The sequence below is a fragment of the Pteropus medius genome, unplaced genomic scaffold (assembly GCF_902729225.1).
Source record: "Pteropus medius unplaced genomic scaffold, Ma_sr-lr_union100, whole genome shotgun sequence".
NCBI classification, from domain to species: Eukaryota; Metazoa; Chordata; class Mammalia; order Chiroptera; family Pteropodidae; genus Pteropus; species Pteropus medius.
In genome coordinates this window covers 1,619,862-1,644,659 of record NW_024352004.1, presented here as the reverse complement: position 1 = coordinate 1,644,659, position 24,798 = coordinate 1,619,862, and the positions used below count along the sequence as shown (strand labels likewise).

Sequence of the window (24,798 nt, the reverse complement as noted above, 5' to 3'; positions counted from 1 at the left end):
AGCGCTGAGCGGCGCGAGGAGATGCGTCTGGGCGCCGCGCCACGCCACCGGCATCATGCGCCCCCCGCCCGCGCTGGCCCTGGCCGCGCTCTGCCTGCTGGCGCTGCCCTCCGCCGCCGCTGCCGCCTACTTCGGGTCAGTGCCCGCCGCGCCCCCGGCCCACCTGCCTTCCCCTCCTCCGGCTACTGCAGGGCCAACTTTTTCCTCCCTCGGCCCCGGCCACCGCTGGATCTCGAACTCAGACCTTAGCTCCGGCAGCATCCAGCCCCACCTCGCGGCGGGAGTTTGCGTGCCCAGCCCCGTCTCTGGCTTCTCAGGCTCAGACCCCCATAACACTTTCTGGCGTCCAACTTTCTTGTCTCCTTCCCTGCCGCTCTTCTCACCCTTCCCTGTCTGAGACCTCATCCAGCTCACCCCGCCCGAGCTCAGACCCCCGCCCAAGCTCCCGAACTCTGAGCGCATCTTGGACCCTGGCCCCGTCCACCCTGGCTCGCTCTGTCCTTGCCTGTCCAGGTGTCCCTCCCGCGTTCCAATGCCCTCTCCGTGATCCTCACTCGGCGCCCTGTCTGCTCCCAATCACGGGCTCTGTCTAGTCACGGTCTGCCTCGGGCTCCCTCCCCACCCTGTGCCTGAGGGCTGGGTGGATGGGTTGGGGTGGGTTGTTACGGAGGCCGGGGGAGGGGATCGCGCAGATCCAAGAAGAATTGAGGAACCCGCAGACCGTGGGGGAGTGTCAACTGGAGATGCGGGAGGGAACTGGCAGCTGGGGAAACGCGACCAAATCTCAGACCTGGCGTCGGGTGAATTCTCCGAATGACGAAGAGCGTGAGAAGGGAGGTGATGTACATGATTGGAAAAGGAGGATCAGAAATGGGCTGACACCTGGGGAGCGAGAGGGGAGGGAGCGGGGAGTGTTTGGAGCGCAAATTACCAGGCAATTGTCCCTCCTTCTCTGACGCTGAATCGCAAGGACTTGGGGCAGGGAAATGGCGTCGCGGGTGTGAAAGCACTTTCCTGACCTTCACCCTAAGTCCGCTCCAACTATGTACAGTCTGTTACTTTCAGTCATGCCACTTTTTGTGATCGTCACCCCAAATCAGGGTGAGGTTTACAGTCTGACTACAGCAAAGGCAAAGAAACACCAAGCAAGTGACCTGACAGTGACTGCTTTTAAGTACCTACCAAGGAGGGGCGGGTAAGGGTCTGAGGTGTCCCGCACAGGCTAGAATAAGAGCTGTGGGCCAATTTCCAGGTCACGACCTTTGTGGGTAATGGCCTCTCTTGAAATATATGGAAGTGGGGAGGGTTTGAGTTTGCCCCCCCCCCAGACCCTATCTCTGGGCTCAACTTGCTGGTGACTTGGGAAGACCACCCAGTCTCTGAGCCTCAGTGACCCCTTTTATAAAGAAGGGGACAAACTTGATATGACGGAGCCTCTAGATCCAGTCCAAGATCAGTGCACAGATATGTTTGTTTCCTGATGATTTCAGGCTTAAAGTCACTGTTGTTGCCTCAGCAAGTGAGATATAACAGGACACATACTCTAGGTTCAGTCCCCAATGCTGCCACTTGCTAGCTATACGCTCTTGACTAAGTCACTTAACCTCTCGGTGCCTCAGTTTCTCATCTGTAAAATGAGGATAATGGTTACTATTTCATATGAGGATTATGTGAGTTAGTACATATATAACAGTTAGGACAGTGTCTAGCACACGGTCAATGCTCAGCTAATGCTAGTGCTTCTTCTTATTAAGGAGACCAGGCATTATCTTGATATCCCAGCCCTGACAGGGGTTTCTGAGCTGGAATGAAGAGGGGAAGGACAAATGATGCCTTCATTCTCTTGGACACCAGCTCATTCCCACAATTCTTTTTTTTTTTTTTTTTTTTTTGGTTTAAGGTTGAGGATGGGGCAAGGGCCAGGCAGGGGAGGAGGAGAGGGTTCCAGGAGGCTTTAGACCACTCTGGCTGGTGTGGTTGGAAGGGAAAGCAGTTTGCTGCAGTGCACAGGGTTAGAATTTGAGGGCCGTGAGCAAGCGGGCAGCCTTGGAAATGAGAGGGGAGATAATGCATTAGGCCTGGGTTAGGGGTCATGTGAGTATTAGCGCCATCTCTTCCAGGTCGTGAGCCTGGCTGAGCAGAGCTGGCAAAGTACACTCAAGCCACCACCACCCCAATCTGGGGAGCAGGACAAATGCTCAGAGAACTCATGCTGTTATATGTTTGGTCTCTGAGAACATACAAGATTCAGCCTGAGTTCTCACTGAGAAAGCCCTGTTGTGACTCAGTCAGGCCAGTGTTTCCAGCTTCCCATCAAATTTACTCCCTGGAAGGAATCTGTATCAGTCATCTACCCTGTAGTGAGAATGTGAGGAAACGTGCTCTCCCTTCTCTAGGACATTTGCATTTACAGTCTTATTTCTGATTTTAAGATGAAATGTTTTGGCATCTTGATCAAAGAAAATTCAAACATCAGAAGAGCAGGTGAAGCCAATCTTCTTGAGATCTTCAAAATCATAGAATTATAGGCTTACGAGTTGGAAGTGACCCCCAAAGGAACTCTGGTCCAAATCCCTGCTTTAAGCGGGCCATGTATTATTAACCCAGTTTTTCAGATGAAACAACCATCATTCCCAAACTACAGTGAGCCAGCAGCTGCTTCTACTGATTTTGCATGAGACTAGAGCCTAATTCTGTCGATGGTGATGATAACAATAACTAGTATCACGATTTACAGTTACTTTCTCATACAGCTCTTCTCTCAGTTGATCCTCAGAGCCATTCATTGAGTTATACTAGATGGGTGTAAATAGTGCCCCCAAAGAAACCGAAGGTCAGAAAAGTTCAAAGACTCACCCAATATCACACAGCAAATTAGTGGGAGAGGCAGGATAGAAACCAGGTCTTGCCTCCGGTCTGGGATCTTCACCTTACGGCCCCCGGAACTAATGCTGTTGGTCACCCACGGGAGCAGCAGCTGTAGAGAAGCTGCAGAGGGTGAAGGGGTGGAGGGCGGCCCCCTCCCCTGCTTGGTTTATTCTGTCAGACTCACTTGGCTGTGGTAGGATGAGTGAGGCCAAAATTTTCTCCTCTGTCCTCAGTAGTGAGATGGGAGGCATTGAGCCCAGCTGGGGTGTCAGGTGGGCTACCAGAGAATGGTATGATGACAGTGGGATAAGAGGTAGACCAGAAGTCAGGCCCAGGTTTGTCACAGTTCTGGACTGCTCTGTGTGTTGTTCATGGTCAAGTCACTTGCCTTCAAGGTCTTTAGCACCTGGAGGTCCTAAGTTTCCCCGACAGGCTGGTCCTGGCCTGGAAGTCTAGGATTGCTTAAGGGCTCATGTTTTGGCTCAGATGGCTTGGGGATTCTGTAAATATTAACTTCTTTGATGTTCTATAAATGAACTGTATTATGTGAATAGTTGGGCACCTGACAGGCCTTGTCACCTGATCCAGGCTTTAAGTCATCCCGATGGCTTTGCAGTTAGAAATAGATCCTGTGGATACAACTTTTAAAATCATAGTTGACTTTGGTGGTGCTTTTAAAATGTGTGACCTCTGTGCTGGTTGGGTTTCTTTCCTTTCTGGGGACGGTACTAAGAACTTTATGAAAGCATACTCTTTTGAGTCAGTTAGACCTGAGTTTGAATCCTGACCTTGCCTTTTGCTAGCCGTGTGACTCTGGGCAAATAGTTTAACCCTGCTGAGCTTTGGGTGGTGATAATGCCCATCTTATAGGCTGGTGTGAGGCTTAATTGAGACAGTGAATAAAAGGGCCTGACAGACTGCCAGGCACATACCAAGTGCTCAGTACTTGGTGGGGTTCTAACCATCATCTTGGGGTGGGGAGATTTCATCATTGTGAAGAAGCCAAATACAACCTTAATTTTTTCCCAAACCAACGTTTCATACAATAAAATGCAAGCATTCTAAGTGTACAATTTGGGTTTTAACAAATATATACCCCATGTAACCACTACCACAATTATATGGAACAATTGCCTTCATCCCAAAGGATCTCCTGTGCTCCTCTGCAGTCAACTCTCCCCCACCAGCCCCAGGCCATCATTTTTCTGCCTTCTGTCACTATAGATTAATTTTTCCCATTGTAGAAGTTCATATAAATGGGATCATATGGCATATATAGCCTTTTGTGTCTGAATTCTTTTGTTCAAAATATGTTTTGAGATGCATCCATGTTGTTGCATATATCAGTAGCATCTTTTTATTGCTGAGTAGTATTTCATTGTATAGATGTACCACAATTGGTTTAACCATTCCCCAGTTGATGGACATTTGGATTGTTTCCAGTTTGGGGCTATTCCAAATAAAGCTGCTGTGTGCATGTCTTTTTGTGGACGTATGTTCTTATTTTTCTTGGGTAGATACCTAGGACTGGATTGTTAGACCATATGGTAAATATATGTTTACCTTTGGTTGAATAAGAAATGGTTGAATAGTATTATGAAGTGGTTGCACCATTTCACACAGTAATGTATTCGAGTTCCAAGTCCTTCATATTCTTGTCAGCTACGGTCAGTCTTAATTTTGCACATTTTAGAGGGTATATATTGGTATCTTGCTGTGGTTTCAATTTGCATTTTTCCATTGTTGAATAGTGTGTTGAACATTTTTTATGTGAATATTGGTCATTTTGACCAATGGATAACATCTTTTTCATTGGATTGTCTTCTTATTCTTGAGTTGTAAGAGTTCTTTATATATTTTGGATACAAGTCCTTTGCCAGAAAGTACTAGCAATATCCCTCTCTGTGACTTGCCTTTTCATTTTCTTATTAGTATCTTATAAAGAGCAGAAGTTTTTAATTTTGATGAAGTACAGTTTTCAACATGTTCTTGTATGGGCTGTGCTTTTTTTGTGTCCTGTCCAAGAAATCTTTTCCTTCCAGAGATCGTAAAGGTTTCCTCCTATGTTTTCTTTTAAAAGCTTTATAGGTCTAGCTTTTACATTTAGATCTATGATTCTTTTTTAGTTAATTTGTGCGTATGGTGTGGGGTAAGGATCGAAGTTTATTGTTTCCCACGTGCATATCCACTTGTTCCAGCACCATTTGTTTACAAGGTGATTCTCTCTCTGTTGTCATCTTTGTTGCAAATTAATTGATCAATATACGAGGGCCTGGACTCTCTATTGTTTCACTAATCTATATGCTTATCCTTCTGCCTCTGCCACACAGTCTTGCTTATTGTAGCTGTTTGGTAAGCCTTGAACTATAAGTTCTCTAACTGTTCCTCTTTTTAAATTTGTTTTGGCTATTCTAGGTCCTTTGTATTTCCACATATATTTTAGTATCAGCTTGTCAATATCTACAGAAAAGCTTGCTGGAATTTTGATTGGGATTGCTTTGGATCTATAAATCAGTTTACAGAAGGTTGCCGTTCTAACAATAGAGTCTACTGATTAATAAACAAGCCATCTCTCTCTATTTAAAGCTTTTAAAATTTCTTTCAGCAGTGTTTTGTAATTTTCAGTATGCAAGTATTACAAATATTTAAAAAAAATATTCATGCGTTTTATGTATTTGAGTGGTTTTTTTAATTAAAAAAAAAAACATTTTTAGGAATTGATTGGGTCCTGAAAAAAACAAGGCTGGAGAAAAGAAAGGGTAAAAGAAATTTTACTGCTTTGGAGTGGTAGATTGCAAGTCAAACATCACTGGTAAGAATCATTGTGTCTGGGGAAGGAATTTAGGCTGGCTTGCTCCTGGCTGAGCTCTCCCCCTCTCAAAGCTGGGCTCTAGAATTGGGCTCAGGGTCAAACCAGCCTCTTCAGTGGATGATAGTGGATTTTCTGAGGCTGTGAAGGGGAAAAAAGAAGGGAAAGAAGCAGGGCAGGGGAAATTATGGGCTGGAGTCCCACAAGCAAGAGAGGTCCTGGTGCCTTTGGGATTATGTGCTCAGGTAGAAGCTGGACTCAGGAGAAGATAGACCAGCTAGAGTGAGGGTTACACCACTGTGACATTAGCCTAAGTAGGACTGGATGCAGCCCACAGCCCTGCACTTGGAGTCACACAAATTGAGTTCAAATCCTTCATCCAACCACTTACTGTTACCCAAGGCAAGTCAGTTAGCTGCTCTGACCTCAATTTTTCCCATCTATAAAATGGGTTAATCCTTTCCTCATAGGCTTGCTGTGGGGTTAAATAAATGTATATAAAAAATAATGAAAAGTTATTTATATATAAGGAGTCTAAGAAATCTAGTGGTCTGTCTTAGAGCATCCTAAGTTAAAGAACATCTTTAGAGACATCTGTTCCTTCCTCTCTTCATTTTTAGCCTAGTCTTTGTTTAATTTGAGTCCTTCCTGTGCTCAGAACTTTATGTGCATGATCTCATTTAATCATTGTGACAGCCCAAGAGGTATAATTATCTTTATTTACAGATGGGTGGGGAAAATGCTCAGAGAGGGCAAGTGCCTTGCCCAAAGTCACACAGCTAGTGGCTGGCAGCACCAATATATGAAGTCTAGTGTGTCAGAATCAAGAGCCCACCTCTTTATTGCTGCCTCATGCTGCCTGTCGAGCCCCAGCTGAGGCCCGTCTCTCCCTGGGCAGCTCTGGCCCTCTGAGACCACTACTCTGTCACACACGCCTTTCACTTGGCCTATGACATAAGCATCTCTTACTACCTGTCTTAAACCCTTGTTTTGTTATCCTATTCTTCACGTGCTCATGTCTCCGATTCATGCATAGCTCCCTTTAGACAGAGGTCTTGGGGGCCCCGTTGTTGGTTGAGTACCCGCGTGATCCTCAGCATTGCTTCCTGGTCTGCAGTGACTGTCTGGGTGAGCAGTCTTCTCTCCCTTTCTCTGCCTCTTCCTCTCCCCCAGAACCTCCCTCTCTGCCTCATCACATTTGTTCTTTCATCTGCTGCTCACACTTGACTCTCTTGATCACATGTTGCTTTGCCACCATCTGGCCTCTGTCTGGATAGGAACTGGAAGCAAAGCAGAGAGCAGAGGCTTGCCCCCAGCATACTCCAGAGGTCAGCCATACCTGGCCTCCCATGGGAAGCGGGTGGCAGCAGAGATGAGCCTTGGGGTAGGACAGTCACCTCAAGCCCAGACCCCCTCACTGGAGAGATGAGACTGGAGTTGGCGGTAGGGGGTGGGTGGAGAATCTTAAAGAGTCAGGAGAGACTTGGAGCCCCATGCTTAGTCAGTCTTGGAAATTCCAAATACTGGCTTTAGGTCAAGAGTAGAGAAGGTCTGCTTTCCTGACAGTTCACAATCCCTTTGAGGCCAGATGCATTTCAGGATTCAAGTAATTTTGGATTTTAGAAGTACACATATACCATGTGTAACATAACATCTCTCACCTGTAATCAGACACTTAATTTTTGCAGAAAGACATCTACGTGTTGGGGTAAATCAAGTCTCTGCCATATGAGTTCACCACAACTGTACAAAAACTTTGTGGTTTTCTGAGCTTTCCAGAGTTTGGAATTGTGGGTAAAAGTTTGTCAACCTATGGCAAACTTTCAGTACGTGTCATCACGAGAGGTTGTACGAGCTGAGTTTTAAAGAAAGACTTGGGCCAAGTTCTTGGCTGGTCCTCACTGGGTATCAAAGGAAGCCTCTGGCTGTCCTGAGCACAGTTCGTCCCCAGGGAACATGCCTGGTTCTCCCAGTGCCCATAAGAGCTGTGCAAGCTGGAGGACTCAGGGTCTGACTGACTGTGGCCAGGTGGCTGGAGATCTGGTGTTGTGGATGGACAGCATGCACCAGAGATCACAGTCTCAGGGTGGGGAGGGCGTGGCCACAGGCAGGCTCTTCCAGAGCCACGCCCTCCCAGAGCCCACAACACCGAACTTGGGAGCCAGAGAACAGGAAAGTCAATGGAGAAGGGTAGGTAGGGGAGGGCTTAGAGAGCTATGCTATGCCTGGGGTTGGACATCTGAGGGATTTATGCAGTCAGCAGGTGTCTGAGGAGCACCTGCTTGTGGTGGGTGATCTGGGCTGGGGACGGAAGGACCTCAGGGGATAAGGAACTATGATGTCTGCCAAGATATCTGCTTGGAGAGAATGTCAGTATAACCCTGAGGAGAAAGAAAAAAAAGTGTCCCAAATACAAAATTAATGGTAATGAATCTGCAAAAGTGGGAGAAAACAAAGAGGATGGTCAGAGCAGGGTGGGGCTGGCAAGTAAGGAAGGCTTCCTGGAGGAGACAGACAAGCATCATAGTGTGTTAGAGCTGGATGGGGCCTCTGGGTCACCTTTCCCATTCCTTGCATTGTTGAGTCAAGTGTCGAAAAAGGCAGTGTCCGTAAAAAAGTCCAGGGGATCCATGAGGGCTTTTGGATTGGGAAAGGCTCTCTAGGAAGGGTTACGGCATGAAGAAAGAATGGAGGTTGGACTGAGAGCCAAGGTAGGAGGGCAAGGAGGAGACTGGCCTGGCCTGAGGAGAGGGCCCTCTGCTATAGCCCTGGCTGGCTCTGCGTCCAGGATGGTCAGAGGTGGGAAGTTGTTCTGGTCCTGCTCTGGAGGACCCCATTCCTGAGGGAGCATTGCTCGGGGCTGTCCTGGCTCACTCCAGCCCTCCCTAGATATTTCGGGGAGTGACTCCTTGACTGGCTTGGTAGGTTCCTGTTATCCCTGGAGCTGAGGAGAGGGGTGTGCAGGGGTGTGGGCCAACTCTGGGACCTTGGGGAAGACAAATGGAATCTGCAGCATGGGGTATCTCTGCCTGGAGCATCTGTACACGATGGAACTATCCTCATCACAGAATGATCGCACACAGGCATTTCCCAGGGACCTGGCTTTTCCAGGACCTACAGCCCCGCCTGAGCCTGCCTGTCCACAGGGAAGAGGGTGACGACTCAAGAGCCTGCCAGGATAGTTGTAGGTAGTTGGTCAATTTACCATGGTTAAATAATTTGGTTGAAGTTACCCAGTCCAGGATCTCATGGTTGGGACAGAACCGGAGGGAGTGTCGCTTACCTCCAGCCTCAGTAACCGCTTGCCTGTCTGTGCAGTCCCCACCCCGTGCCTCCTACGCTGCTCCTCACCCGTCCCCCGAAACCTCTTTCTCTCCACATTCCCAGCTTCTCTCCTTTGATCTTTCCTCTATCTAGCAAAGTGTGTTCTTAGGCAGTCATATTATATCAGACTCTTACACTCTAGTATAAATAGGCAGGCTGCTTCTTTAAAGTCAGAAGGCTTATTTCTGACTTTTGGCTAAGAAGAGAGTGAATTTTAGACCAGAGAAAAGTAATCTTTTTGACAAAGGGTCCATCTCTCCCTTGAGCTGCCCAGGAGGCCAGAGGAGTCCTGACCAGGTTTCTGTCTCTTCAAACTGTCTTGTGTTCCTATCGCCCTAGACACTTGCTGTGGTGATGGCTAATTTTGCTTCCCTAAGGTGTTACATTGAAACTGAAAGCAGAAATTGCCAGCCTTGATAGAAGCAATCCGGAGACCTGGTGCATACCCTAGTCCTGCCACTAACTTAATGGGTCACCTTGGACATAAATCTTACATGAGCTCCCAGGGCACCAGACAGGTCAAAGCAGAGACTCTCATACTTGGCAAACCTCTTGCCCTTCTCCCTGCCCCTAGAAGCCTCTGGGATACCTCCCAGGAGCCATCAGAGCAAAACCTCTGGACTGGGTGACCTTGAAGGGTTTCTGCAGCCCCTAAAATATAATGATTCAAATGGTGTCCTTGGGGCCCCGGCTGGGGAAAGCAGGGAGATGTAGAGGTGAGGGATTCCTCTGCACAGGAGTGACTTTTGGGACTCTCCAAGCCACCTGATCCGTGCTTGCCAAGGTTCCTCTCCTCAGCTTCAGCTTGAGCCTGAGTGGAGAGGGAGGGAGACAGGAGGAAAGAAGGGGGAAGCGTTTCCTCCCCAGATGTTCAGTAGCTGCGCTCTAAATACCCACGATTGTCGAGATGCAAAGCATGCCTGCTGTGTGGGCTGCTTACTGCCTACTTAGCTTATGATGCCATCCTCAGTGGGCAGCCCAGTCTGTGGCTGCAAAACAGGAAGTGGAGCTGTTCTCGGAGAGACAAAACCTACAGCTGGGACGGGCTCTTTCTCCCTGAGCCAGGCATGGGGTGGGGGATGAGGCTCCGGTGGGCTCCTGGGGGATGGGGGAAAGATGGCGACAAGATTAAGTCCTCAAGGTGGTTTCTGAGGTTAAGAGCTGGGGAGGAAAAGAAGGCTGGACCCGGGAGGGGCTGAGGGGGCCTCAGACAGGAAGGTAGTGAGTGGCCGTGTTTATCTTGGTCTTCTGTGGGTAGACCTGGCTTGAAGCTGATGCTCAATAAAGTCCTTCATATTAATATTTGAGTGAGTGCGTGCTGAGTGAGTGAGTGAGTGAGTAAGCGCATGAGTGAGTGAGTGAAGGAAGGGGACGGAAGGAGTTGGCATGAAGATAACTACTGGATTTGCCAGGCTGCTCAATAAAGACACCTTGGAGGAAACGTGAGATGACACTGAATCCGGAAGAGGAGACAGGAGTCTGAAAGATGGGGCGAAGGCTGTGCTGCTGAGCACATCAGGTGATGGGAAGAGAGGAGAGAAGCCCCCCGCTCTAAAGAAAGGCTGCCCGCCCACAGCCGTGGCCCTCTCTTCTTGGGCCAGCCACTGCCCTCACTAGCTCTCCCTTACTGGGAAGAGGTGGGTAGTGGAGAGCACCCACAAGGATGGCAAGTGTGGGTTGAGTGTGAGTGCGTGCGTGTGCATGCGCGCTCATGTGTGTGCATGCGTGCGCGCGCGCGCGCGTGTGTGTGTGTGTGTGTGTGTGTGTGTGTGTGTAGGGGGTTTAGCGAGAGCTGTGAGGGGAGGGCTGAGATGTTTGAGATGAAAGCACAAAGGGAGCACTTACCATGCAAATGGCCCTGCAGCGGAAGCCTGTTATCGGGGCATCTAATGGGGTTTTGTAGAACCAAGGCCAATGCTCTAGGCAGGGCAAGGCTTTCCTGGTTCCCAGGAGGCTGTCTGCAGTTGGCATGAGCTCTGGTGCCAGGCACAGCTCCTGGTCCCTCTAACTAAACCTCCAGACACGCTGGCATGACCTGGTGCCCTGGGAACCACCAGCCTTGTTCTGCGCCACCCCCAACCCCCCACTCACCTACCCACATCCTGGGGGTGGTCTCTTCTGGAACCATCAGATTCTCTCAAGCAGAAACAAGGGTGTGTGTGTGGGGGGGGTGCGGGCGGAGAATAGAGCCTGGGGCTTCGGTCCTGCTCTCCCCAGGTGATGGAAAGTGTTCTCCACCTGCTAGGTCTGGGAGCTTCCTCCTGCCTCCCTACTCCCACCGCATGGCCTCGCTCTGCAGGCAGGATGGGACTGACCGAGGTCAGGTTCTCACACAGATGGAGCTAAGAGTTCTGATCTGGGTCCCTGAGCAGCTACTGATTGTTCCTTGGGGAGCTGGGCTAGTTTAAAGCTTTCTTCTCCTTCCGCTGTCCTTTGGGACCTTAGGAGAATCTTGAGTGTTCTTGAATCCTACTAAATTCTCTTTAAGGTCAAGAGGGGGTCCCAGCACCCACCGCAGCGCCTGGCACATAGTAGGTGCTTAAGAATGACATTTGCCTGGAGCTTACTTTGTGCCAGGCGTTGTACTAAGAGCTTTACACATGTTAACTAATTTCATCCTTAGGACAATCCTACAAGATAGGTACAGTGATTTTACAGAAGATGCACAGAGAGATGGAGTTCCTGCCCGAGGCGGCACAACTAGTGAGAGGTGGAGGTGGGATCTGAACCCAAGCCGTCTGGCTTCGGTCCTGCTCTCCCACTAGTCAGTGTGTAGTTGTCAGATGGAATGAACTTAGGTGGTGAGTGGGTGGCCCCAAGGTCACCAATAAGTGAGGGCAGACCTGAGATCCAATAGCTTTGGGGGCCAGAGGTCCTTGGGCTCCCACATTCCAGCAGGCGGTGAGTGATTATTCTAAGATGAACCTCCTTTCTTCTCTGGGGTTTGATGGTCCCTAGGGTCCTGCCGACATTAAACCAAAGCAGTTTCTTGGGAAGCTTTCCCCAAAGCCTGGAGAAGCTTCTTTTGCTTCCTTGAAGGTCATCCCGGATGGGGTGGCTTTCATCAAAACTGTGAGTGAGATGAGCATCGGGAGACATGAAAGAAGGCAGGGGTGGGAAGGGCCAGGAGTGGATGGAGATCTGGCAGGAGTGGGGGGCGGGGGTGTTATGTAAGATGGAGTCCTGAGAGGCACCCTTGACTTTCCCCACTCTGAGGGGAGACAAGGTGGCCCAGAAAGTGGCTGAGGACACTCCGAGGTCAAAGCTAGAGGCATCTTATTGTGTGGGGGCGAGGGCTTTCGATCTTAGTATTCATCTAAGTGCCACAGGCCAAGGGCACAGGGAGCAAGGAGCACAGGCTGGGGGCAAAGAAGGGAAGAGAATGGAACTGATTGTTGCTTTCTTAATGGGAAAAGAGAGGTGGAGTTCGGGCTGGGGAAGCCCAACTGGAAGCACGAATTGGGACGACCGGCTGGGCCAAAGCAGGTGCAACCCATGAGAACGGGTGGTTCCCAGGCGTCTCAGGAGCAATTGAATTGAGCCTAAGTCTGAAGAGCTCTCGTCCACCAGCCCAGCAGAGCAAGTAGCAAGTTCCCAAATTATGCATCCTCTGCTCTTCAGTTCAGAACACTGGTCATTTGTTTAGCTGATAGCATCTGATTTGACATGGAGCAGCATTTTTATTAAAACGCAAAATTTTGTCGGGATTCATCAGCCTAGTGAAACTCACCTGATCTCAGATTTACCCTCATGGGGCTCAACTAACATGTGGACAATCGAGATTTTTGCAGTGGGGCTGGTGGGTAGGGTTCTCAGGCCTGGAGTGCCGGGCAGTATAGTTTCTTCGAGGGGAGGGAATTATATCCACTGACCCCAGAACAGACTGGAACCTGCACCACACAGAATGGGTGCATGGAGAAGAAGCCTTCCCTAGCGGATGCCATGGGATGGGCATGTGTAGGAGAGTTTATGGAAATGCTTTGAGTTATTTTCTAAATTTGATGTCATGGCCTTATTTCTTCAAAGGAAATATGATCCCAAACTGCAACATAGAAAACAAATAAGAGGGAAACTGGGTCCTGGAAGGGCTCCCAGCTGTCTTCCTAGACACTGCAGGGCAGTGCCAGGAAGACTTCTAGGAGAGCAGCCCTGGGCAGACCAAGGCCCAGGGTGGCCTGAGGCCCCTGTGCGGTTGGCTGCCTTTCCTGACCATTAATCGCTACTAAGTGTCATTACCGCTAATAAAATTAACCGACTTTATACTGGACTCCTGGGGCCATCAATCATAGGGTCTATTACCTGAAATTAAAAAAAAAAAAAAAATCAGGTGCTTGTGGATGGGAAAAGGGTGCTGACCCTGGCTCACAAGTGCAGCCTAGGGCACACTGGTACTCCACAGCTGGCAGAAGGTCATGATCAGGGAGGGCACTCTTAGTTAGACAAACCAACTCTAAGCCTTGACACTGTACTATCGATAGGAGTGTCTCAGGCAAGAACACGGCTGACCTCAGGAAGACCCCGAGACCAAGAGCTAAAGAGCTCCCAGATTCTGCCCCCCACTTTCACTTCTGCTTCTCTCGATGCCTTTGGTTCATTCTTTCTCGATCTCATTAGATCAACTTTCTCTTTTTATCTTGAGTTACAGGCCCTAGTTACCCAAAGAAAGAAAGAGAAAGAAAGCAACTATATGCTCTCTTAATTCAAATCCCAAATTCCCAGAGAAAGAACTGATTGGCCTAGCTTGGGTCATGTGATTCTCATTGGTCCAGTCAACAGGTCAGAGCAGCAAGGTCACGTGGTATAAAGTAGCCTATATGGTAATCATGTAGATCAAGGGTTCCCAACCCCTGGGCTGTGGACAGGCACTGGTCTGTGGTCTGTTAGGAACAGGGTCGCACAGTAGGAGGTGAGTGACAGGCAAGTGAGCGAAGCTTCATCTGTATTTGCAGCTGCTCCTAAGCACTAGCGTCACCGCCACAGCTCCACCTCAGATCATCAGGCATTAGATTCTCATAGGAGCACCAGTCCCTGGTGCCAAAAAGGTTGGGGGTGGCTGATGTAGACAGAAAGAACAGGTAGGTAGCCAACCCAGCAGGTGTCCACAATAGTAATTTAAAGAGCTTAAAAATAAGCACTCAAAAAGTGGTAGCTGTACAATGTAATATATATCATATAGTTATAATGACATAATAATAATGGCTATTCTTCTTAAGATGGCATTTAAGATAGGCCTTGAAGGATGTGCAGCCCATCGGTCAAAATTCCTATCACTCCCTGCTTGTTCTCTCCTCTGTCAATCAGCTGCTGTAAGGAAGTTCCCAATTTCTGAAACGCAGGAACTATGTGAGCAGTTGTCCCTCAGACCATCCCCTAATGTGGGGAGGAGGACATTTGAGGGGCTAGATGGTTACTGCCTCTTTGCTCCCTGCAGCCCCCAAGTGGCCCTCCACACGGGAAACCAGTCAGGGTGGGGCCTCCTCAGCTGGAGTTGACATTAGGTTCTGCTGTGGACCTGCCAAGGGTCAAGCTCTAAGGGTTTCCTGCCAGGCTGCAGGGAGGGGTTTGGGTGTAGACCTGGTGGACTGGAAATTTACCCATTTGCCCCCAGATTAATGATTAACGGGTCCCTGCCCTCACCCTGTCTGGGAGGGGAACCCAGGGCCAGGCCGGGCCAAGAGGAGCCTGATAGCATCTGTCTCTGCTCAGAGGTTTCGGAGATATGCTCCACACTGGGTTGGCTGCACCTGATGGATTTGAAATCTATGGATACTTTCTGGGGGCACTTGGGGCCTGGCCAGGACACACTCTCCCTCTGGGGCAGACAAGGAGGGTGTGGCATCCAGCTAGATGTTTCTGGCTGGGGCAGTGGCTACAAACAGGAGAGCTGTGCCCTTGGCTCCAAGAGACATGGGCTTCTCTGACCACTCAGGGCTTGCCTTGGCCAGTGGCACATGAGCAGGAGTGACAAGTGCCACATCCAAGCAAGAGCTTTAAGAGCCATTGCGTGACTCCATCTTTGCTCTTTTACCTCAGCTATGAGGCCGGCATGTTCCAGAAGGGGCTGCTTCCTCCAGCCTGATGTATGTTCCATTCATACTGAGGGCCACTATGGTATAGGACAGTAAATATTTTGAACCAGTAGAACCATTTCCCAGAGAGCTTCTGGGGAGAGGAAAGGTGGATTCTAATTCTAGAATTCTGCTGCTGATCTGCTGGGTGACTCAGGCCAGTCACTGCCTCTTCATAAAACCTTTGTTTCCTTATCCGGACAAAGGGAAGGCTGCCGAAGTTAAAGAATAAAGCATCTCGTAAGACGAAAGAATTTTGGGAAACTCCAGCTACCAGGAAGGTAAACCAGCGTGTCCCAGGTGCTATGGTTGATACTTTTCATGTAATCCTCCCAGCAGCTTCAGGAGGTAGGAGGGATCACTATTTCTCCTTTCCAGAGGAGAAAACCAAGGCTTCAAGTTTACACAGCTAGAAAGAGGTGGTCAGGCTTAGAACTTGGCAACTGGACTCCAGAATCCATGGACTGCAGATGTATTAAAACAAGAAGTCTGGAGCTGATGGCCTGATGGAAATACAGCTCCTTCGCCTTCATCCACCCATCTGTCGATCTGCCCATCCATCAGCCTACCCACCCTTCTTTCCCTCGTCCCTTCCTGTGATCCTTCCTCTTTCCTCTTTTCCATCCATCTTTCTACCCATCCAACTGTTCCCCAAGTACCTCTTTGTAACAAGCACTGAGTGGCCAGATGGTTGAAGATCTATCTGGGAATTATGGGAACAAGTTAGGTCGGCCTGGGATTAGCTGGGCAGTGACATAATAATGTAAGGGGGAGAGGGATATCAGTGAGATCGGCTGGGTATCTGCTCATCTACCACCCTCTGCCTGGCCCCTCCATGCAGCAGCCAATCCCGCATGTAATATTTTCCAAACTTCCCTGATTATCAAAGCTGCCCAGGGTTGTGGTAAATATAGAGATCCCCAGACCCTACTCCAGACCAATGAAGCAGAATTGCCACGTGTGGATCCTGGGGATCTGTATTTTTAACAAGCACTCCAGGCGATTGTTCTGATTGGGCAAGTTTGAGAAATAGGGTGGGTAAGAAGAGAAGAGATTTAGCATTAGGAAAACTTGGGTTGGAGCTCCTACACTAGCCCTCGTTATAAGCACCTTGGTTTCCTTCTCTGCAAAATGGAGACATAACCCCATGGGGACAGGCTCCCTCCAAGAAGGGCAAATCATGAAGTCCCCTAGTAGGCCTCCTTCCCCTCACCTGCCCACGTCCTCAGGGACTGTCATCTTTCACCCCCCCACACACCCATCACAGCCCCCATGGGTCACAGCTATACCTTCTCTCGCCCTCTCTAGCCTGACTGGGCGAGAAGTCCTGACGCCCTTCCCAGGGCTGGGCACCGTGACAGCCCCAGCACATGGTGGGGCCCACCTGAAGCAGTGTGACCTGCTGAAGCTGTCCCGTCGGCAGAAGCAGCTCTGTCGGCGGGAGCCCGGCCTAGCTGAGACCCTGCAGGATGCTGCCCACCTAAGCCTGCTCGAGTGCCAGTTTCAGTTCCGGCTCGAGCGCTGGAATTGCAGCCTGGAGGGGAGGACGGGCCTGCTCAAGAGAGGTGGGGAGGAGGGCTGGGAGGAGCAGGGTCAGGAGGAGGAGGGTGGGGAGGGGGAGGGCTGGGAGGGGAGGCCACTCTTCCCTCACCCTTGGCCCAGGTATCTTGGCCACACTGCCCTTGCACAGTCCCAAGTAAGAGGTGTCCTGGGAGTTAACGAGGTCCAGCGTTTCCCTCAGTTTTTGGGAGTAGAGGAGCAAGGAGGACACAGTAAAAGAGGAGGCACAGCCCATCCTAGAGGAGGCTGCAGATGAGGTGGGTGGTCCCCAGTTTCCTCCCTCAGCCTGCTACACACACACACACACACACACACACACACACACACACACACACACACACACACACCAAGGTACAAGAACATATAAACATGGGAGGCAGTTCATAGTTGGCCAAATAACATGAGACAAGCAAATTCATTTGTTCACTCACTCACCTGTTTCTTTTGTTTATCACATCTCTTGATCCGTCTTTCTCCTCTTCTCTTCCTGCCTCCCTCCCTGGCCATCTGTTCCCTAAGCATCTGGTGAGGCACACAGTGAGCCAGGCACTGTGCTAGATGCTGGAGGCAGAGCTGATCAAGACCCCATCTGCCCTCAGAAAGCATACAGCCTAAGGGGGAAAACAGGTCATCCTGTGGCTCCATCATCACGTGGCAGGGCTACAGCAGGGACTTTTACAAAAAAGCAGCCATGGTATGTAGGAGCAGCCAGCCCCTCTAGGCCAGTTGCTCTCCATGGCTGCACGGGTCTGGGGTGGAGCTGATTCCCATCACCCCCAGTGTCACCAGCACCCCAGGTACAAAGGAGAGCAGGCAGCAGATAGCAAGCTCAGCGGGAGGCCGGGTTCGGACCATTCCCCAAAAGTACAAGAGTTGCAATGATCCCAGAAGTGGGTAGATGGTCAGTCTGGGACAAGTCAGGCAGGAGACCCAAGGTCATTCTGTCATTGGGTCATTCCATAGTAGGTAGCAGAAAATGACATCTGAGGGTTACCATGAAGCACAGGTGGCCCACAGGGCATAGTTCAGATCCAGGGCTTCAGAAATGATTTAGTCCAACTTGCTCACACATTGACTTGGAGTCAATATCAGTGGTTCAGCCCCAGTTTTGCCTCTTGCTGGGTGCCTAAGTCACTTCCTTTAGCATCTCAGTGTTCTCATCTGTTCCCCTGTCCTGCCATCTGGGGAATCTAGGCACATGCTCCATAGTGAATTTGAAAGTCCCATTTAAACAACAGCCACTTACAGCCTGAGCTTAAGGGACAGGTGTCGGGGAAGCTGGCCTGAGCTGTGTCCTTGGGTTCACGTGCCCCCTCGTCCTGCTCACCACGGGCAGTCTCTAAACCCACTCTCCTTCTCCCTCCCGGATCCTCTCGGTGCCCGGCCCAGGTTTTAAGGAGACAGCCTTCCTGTACGCGGTGTCCTCGGCCGCCCTCACCCACACTTTGGCCCGGGCCTGCAGTGCCGGTCGCATGGAGCGCTGCACCTGTGACGACTCTCCCGGCCTGGAGAGTCGGCAGGCCTGGCAGTGGGGCGTGTGTGGCGACAACCTTAAGTACAGCACCAAGTTCCTGAGCAACTTCCTGGGGCCCAAGAGAGGAAGCAAAGACCTCCGGGCGCGGGCGGACGCCCACAACACACACGTGGGCATCAAGGTGAGCATGTTCCCGGACACTCCAAAGCCCTTCCCCGGCAGGATGCAGGGCCGGGGACCAAGGTCTGTAGGAGGCCAGCACGTGCCCTGCCCCCAGTATACACACCTCATTCCTTGGGCACCTACTCTGGACAATCATCAGGCAGCAGGAAGCAGGGAAGGGCCCTGAGGGTCATTGGTAGCTGGGCAGCAGGTGGGAATCAGGCGTGGGGCCGGGCCATGGTGAGGCAGACGTGTTTGGAGAGGGGTCTCCATTTCAAGCCCTGGTCTTCCTGGAGGTCCTGGAAGCCAACATAGTTTGAAATCTTTGATCTGGCGCAAACCCCTCTCTTTCAGTTTTACCAATGGGAAGCGAAGGAGGCCCAGAGGAGGGAAGGGACTTAGCTGAGGTCATATAGACTGTGGGAGGGCAAGAAAGTAAAAAGTATCTAGGTCTATTGGGATGAGAGGGCTGGGAGAGGCCTGGGCTTCAATTCTTAGGAGACCGAGTTCTGTCTGCTGCACCCTCATCCCTGAGCTGGCGTAAACCAGGGCGACTGCGTTCAGTTGTGCAAGCTGTCCGCTCCATAGGACTCAGCCGAGGGGAGAAGCTGGGGCTGAGATCCGGCCCACACTCATCTCACAATGCCTGCGTGTTGGCACAGGACTGCCTCTGCCCAGTGGAAGGGGAGATTTGGGCTAATTGGCACCAAGGGGCCACATGGGCCACCTCGAGTCCTATCTATCCCCATCATGTGGCCCTCTGCCTGCCTCTTTCCCATCCTCCTGCCACACCCCTGCCAGCATCAGTGCCCTGGGGGCAAGCTTGGAGCGTGGGCCCCAGGCCTCTGACCATGCCTCCCTTCTGCCTCTCCTCACAGGCCGTGAAGAGTGGCCTCAGGACCACGTGTAAGTGCCATGGCGTGTCGGGCTCCTGTGCTGTGCGCACCTGCTGGAAACAGCTCTCCCCATTCCGAGAGACGGGCCAGGCCCTGAAGCTGCGCTACGACTCAGCCGTCAAGGTGTCCAGTGCCACGAACGAGGCGTTGGGCCGCCTAGAGCTGTGGGCACCTGCCAGGCCGGGCAGCCCCTCCAAGGGCCTAGCCCCCCGGTCAGGGGACCTGGTCTACATGGAGGACTCACCCAGCTTCTGCCGGCCCAGCAAGTACTCCCCTGGCACGGCGGGCAGGGTGTGCTCGCGGGAGGCCAGCTGCAGCAGCCTGTGCTGCGGGCGGGGCTATGACACCCAGAGCCGCCTGGTGGCCTTCTCCTGCCACTGCCAGGTGCAGTGGTGCTGCTACGTGGAGTGCCAGCAGTGCGTGCAGGAGGAGCTTGTATACACCTGTAAGCACTAGGTCTGCTGCCCAGTGTGCCAGCTGGACCCTGCCAGGACCTCCCCTGGCGCCCAGCCACCTCGAGGCCACCCAGCTGTCCAGCCAGCCCCCGCCCCGGGCAGGTACACCAGTACGCATGCACTCCCCGACGTGTCAGCGCACACATTCTGTTCTCTCTACCAGGCCTCCGCAGCCTTTTCTTCCCTCAGCTCTCAGCAATGAGAGGTGTAGGTCTCACCCCTGAACCTAAGGCTCCCCAGACTTATCGAGGACTGAGAACAGGAAGAGAGTGAGAAAGATGTGCGGGAAATAGGGAGACCAGGAAGAGGGCAGGGCCAAGGTTTCGGAGGGAAGAGAGGGGATATCCCACTATCTCGATTCCTAGGATGAGTGGCCTAGAGCCAGCAAGATGCTGAGAGGTGAGCTCCTGGGCCAGGAAGGCACAGGGAGGCAGCGTCAGCTGGAAGCAAAGGCTGGAGTCTGGCTGGAACGCGTCAGTCCAGCCCTTGGGCCAGGCTCAGCTTGCGGGGAGCCTGGGGCCCACGCACTGTCACTGCCCATATGGCTTTGCTGTGCTCGAGAGGAGAGGAAAAGCCAGGTGACGGGAGCTATTGGTTTAAAGAAAAGAAAGCTTTCTGGGCTTCAGCGGACCCAAGTCAGATATGTGTCCTGGAACCCTGTGTCTTTGATGTCATTTTTAAAATACGCCTGTGCTGAGGCCTCATTCTTGTCTTGAGAGCTGAGTTTTCCACACCCACCCAGCCCTGCTCAGTAACAGCGCCAGTGGACCCAAAGCCAGTAGAGAGAGCCAGTCCCCGGGTCGGGGTTCAGACAGTGCTCTGAGTCGGCGCAGGAAGACAGTAAACCCTCCCCATTTTCCCTGGGACACAGAACCTACAGTCCCGGCTTAGGAGACGGTGACAGCCCCCTGGTGCCAGGCAGGGACTTGCGAGCTCAGTTTCTCAGCCTACCCTTAAGCCCACTTTGGTCAACTCCCCGTGGCTGGGTTATGCTGTGAGACCCCAACACAGCTGACATTTGTGATACAGAAAAGGTGGTTTATAAATTCTGATTCCGGTTACATTTCTACTCTTACAGCTACTCATCTTATTAAGGTTTTTCCCCTGGCTGGAGGTATAGGTGTGTGAAAGTCTTGCGGAGCCCAATTTCTTGTGGGCTCCTTTATTTACTACTAATGGCCCCTCACTTTGGTCTCACGTAAGAAACATAAGTGACTCTGCTAATTTCTTCTGATCCTGTGAACATTTCCAGGGCTACTACCAAGGCCCCATGTGGGGAGAGGAGAGAGAAGCTGGCACACACACACACACGCACACACGCACACACGCACGCGCACACACACACGTGTCCCTTGGACCTTCCAGGCTGAGGGTTCCCGTTTAACAGCACACACCCCTCTGGCTCAGGACCAAGACCTTGCTGGGCTCACTTTGCTGGATGCTGTGTGATTCCCCAGGGCAGGGCCAGATGCCAGCCGGGAGGAAGTGACCTCCTCCGGGACGTCGTTGGCCACTTCGCCAGCCCTGCCACGCCCTCTGTCAGCTTCCTTTCTCCCTGAACCCAGAGTTGCTGACCCTCCACTGAAACAGGAAACTTCATAATCAGCTGAATGCTCAGAAACTGCCCATGTAAGCCCCAGGAAGAAGTCCCGGGGGCTCCCGGTGACCTCCACAGCAAGGAGCTGCTCTGTCTTCGGTGGGTCAGGGCAGCCTGCAGGCTACTGGATCTTTGGCTGCAGAGGCTCTGATGAGAGGCTAGAATGACCTGAGCCTCTTTCCTAGACTGACTTTGCTGACCCAAGCAGCCGGCCCACATCTTGGCAGAACAGCAAAAAGGAAAGAGGCCTGGTTTTCTAGTTTCTTCCACGTTCCCACCGCATGGAGACTTCTTCTGCCAGTGCGATCCATCCTGCTTCTCTGAGACCCTACTCTGCCTACACCCTGGCTCAGCCTGAGGCATAAGGCGGCAGGAAGAGGGGACCTGATCCACCAACACGCCATCTGCACTATAACTACATGGCCAGCAGTACCAGGGGTTACAGGAGGATAAAGGGCAGATGCTGAGGAACCGAGGCCATGGCTGGCCACCAACACCGACGACCCAGGCCAAGTGCACAGGTGCAGGCTCTGAGGGCCCCTCGGCCTGTGGGGTCCTCCCCAGCCCTCTCCCTTCTTCTCCTTCCTCGCTTCCATCCCTTTCTCTTCTAGTTGCCCCTAAAGGTCCACCTCAGCCCCCCTGGGCCCCTGGGGACCAGCAAGCACTGACCCCCTCATTCTGTAGCTTTAAGGGAAACACTCACAGGGTATTTTTTTTTTTTTTTGTCTACCTCACATACATAGATTTTAGGGCAAAAGAAAATAATTTATATAGCTAAGATATATGAGAAAATATTTATGGTATTTATATAGTTTCTATATTGCATGGGCAGCACCTGGGGAGGCTTGTGTGTTCTGCAGGAAGCCATCTGTCTGGGGAGGTACAGCGTGGCCTGACTGGGGCTCCACTGAGCTGGACAGGAGGTGGCTGGGGAGGGGGTCGTGTAGGCACCTGTGTCCCGCTGCCGGGTCTGCCCTGGAGCTGGGAGCCCTGGTGGACTCAGTCCAGAACCTCCTCGTGCCATCTGTAACTTCTCTGCTTTTCTGGCCCCCCGGACCCTTCTGCTCTGGCAAACCTGTCTTGCTCATAATAATAACGACAACGAGGATGACCACACCTTACGTTTGTAAAGCACTTTCAATCTTCAGGAACACTTTTGCCCCTTTAATCTCCCTGGATTTCCCCATTATCTCTCTGAGGTTGGTGGGGCCACCTCACTGTACCCATGTTACAGATTTGGAAGGGTTGCGCTTGAAGTCATGCTGAAGAGGTTCCTTCGACGACTATGTCCTGAACTTCTCCATGGGCCAGGCACTATGGGAGCTGACTTATCCCAAACCTGCGAGCCCCAAAGCCTGGACACATCCTGAGCCCAAGGACCCAGAGAGTGGCTGCTTACCTGGTTGTGTGACACGTAGGCCATTTGGATCAGGACAGCACTTCAGCATTTCTCCACATGGAGTCCTGTGTCTCGGGGACGGGGACTGCCCGAGAAGCCTGGAGAGACCAGGACCCCATGCAGGCCACTCTAGGGGCTCCACCATCAGACCCTCCCTCCTTTTGCTCAGGCTTCCCAGGAGGGTTGGGCGATATCACAGGGCCCTTCCCAGCCCACAGATGGGTTTTGTTTGCTTTCATTTGTTTTTATTTTTTAAATGAATCGTTTTCCATTGGATTTCTGGCCTCTTCTTATAAAATCAGCTGTGCTGGCAAACTGGACCTGCATTCCCACCTGGCCACAGTCAGCTAGAGAAAGGGAGCTCTATCAGACAGGACGCACGGGGCTCCCCAGGTTGCCAAGTGCCACCCACCTCAGCCCAGCTCATGGATGTTCCCCCTGGCTCTTGTGGGTACATTGTGTCTGTCCCCTGGTCTGGATAAAGCCAGCTTCCCCGGTGTCCTCCATTGCCTAGCAGACAGACAGACCTGTACGAACCTTGAAAATCCTTATTGCTTTCCAGAGTTTTCTTCAACCATGGACTTCAAATGCTTTTTGTCTCAGTACATTTTAGATTACAGTGGGAGCTATCATGTATTGAGCACCTGTTCTGTCCACCCATTTAATCAACAATTGTTTAGGAAGCTCCTACTGAGTGCCAGGCACTTCCCAGGAAGCTGGGGTGCACAGTCAATGAGACCAAGTCCCCACCTTGTGGGGCTGACACTCTAGTAGAGAAGAGAAACAATAAACCAATAAACTACATGTCAGTTATCTACCCATTTTGTCTCGCTTTATTGCAATTACCCTGCACCTTGGAGAGAACCACCCACATCTCGAGGTTAAGGAAACGTGAGACGCGAAGGCTCTGGAATGCCACGAGGAAGCAGTGGTGTCAGGATGGGGATACAGAGCTGCTGGCCTCTGAAATACGGTTCTTTCCTCTCTCCAGTACTGCCGCCCCTCAGATGTAGGTATAGCAGGAATGGATCACCCCGTTTTATGGATTCTGGGCAAATAAGCCCAGAGGAAGGAAGTAATCCATTCAAGGTTACATGCCAAGCCAGGCCAGGTTGGAGCCTGGGTCCCCTTCCAGAGATAATAAGTATTTCTAGCGCCCTCATGCAGTGGGCCGCCATGCAGGGTGGGGTGGGAGAGAGATAAGACAAAGCAGGAGCCTCCGAGGACTTAGGGTCGGTCTGTTAGGAGAAACGAGAAGCATGGCTGGCCATGCAACAGTTCAAGTTATTTAGGGGTCAGCCCCAGAGTCCCTCTTCTGGCCACACTGCCTTCCCATCATGCTTTGAGAAGTGCGTGTCCTCAACCAGCCGCTGCTCCTGGGGGTCTGATGGGGCAGGAGGCCACTTTCTGAGCACAGGGCAGCAGAGAGAGCTTGTCCCTGCTCTGCCTCTGCTCCCCGGCCCTGCTGGTATCCACAGGAGGTCCCCAGGGAGGGAGGCAGAAGGAGGTCCACAGTCCAACAACCTTGAGGGCACCTACAGTTCCACTAGCAAGCCTGCCCCAACGTGTTCTTTCTGCCCAGTGTTTCTGAGCCTGGAGCTGGTTTTGAGCGGTGACAGAAGTGTCCACTTGCAGCATCAGGCTCCAGTGTACCAAGGGGTTTTTCACTTGAGCCTCATGAGGCAGTAACCCTTCTTCCCTTCTTACAGATAGGGAAACTGAGGCTTGAAATGGTTAACTGACTCACTGCAGGCCACAGAGTTAGGAAGCTGACCTAGGTCTTTGCTTCTAACTCTATGTTCTTTCTACCCAACGCTGCCGTCAGCCTCGCCCACCCGCATCTGTGGCTTTCCTCGTTCCCGTTAAAAACCATGCCCTCTGGCCTCCCCACTCTTAGCTGTGCAGTACACCAGTCTCTGTGGGGACCAGCAGTTGCTGAGACAATCACTAGGTGGGTACTTTACCCAAGGTACTCCCCCTTTAAAAATATTTAGCCACATATGTGTGTGTGTGTATTTCACTGAATCAATTGTGAGAACATTGCAGACACCAAGACACTTAAATATTTTCTCATATATCTTCTAAGAACGAGAACATTCCTTCAAAGAACCGCAAAGTCCCTAGTCAGAGTCCCTATTCAGACTTCCTCAATTGTCCCTCGGAATGTCCTTTATAAGTTTTTTCTT

The 24,798-nt window shown here is 51.4% G+C and overlaps 1 protein-coding gene across 1 annotated transcript; it reads left to right on the top strand.

The window, feature by feature from the left end:
• On the top strand, positions 1 to 22,447 carry WNT9B (Wnt family member 9B). The gene is made up of 4 exons (XM_039846804.1): positions 1 to 135; positions 16,378 to 16,634; positions 18,019 to 18,284; positions 19,144 to 22,447. Exons 1-4 carry the CDS (start codon positions 56 to 58, stop codon positions 19,615 to 19,617), a joined length of 1,077 nt encoding a protein of 358 aa, XP_039702738.1. The 5' UTR covers positions 1 to 55; the 3' UTR covers positions 19,618 to 22,447.
• The last annotated feature ends 2,351 nt before the right edge of the window (positions 22,448 to 24,798 follow it).

Coding starts and splice junctions, on each gene's coding strand:
- WNT9B (XM_039846804.1), top strand. CDS start 56: ATGCGCCCCCCGCCCGCGCTGGCCCTGGCCGCGCTCTGCCTGCTGGCG. Junction 136..16,377: donor GCCGCTGCCGCCTACTTCGG/GTCAGTGCCCGC, acceptor CGCCCTCTCTAG/CCTGACTGGGCGAGAAGTCC. Junction 16,635..18,018: donor GACGGGCCTGCTCAAGAGAG/GTGGGGAGGAGG, acceptor TGCCCGGCCCAG/GTTTTAAGGAGACAGCCTTC.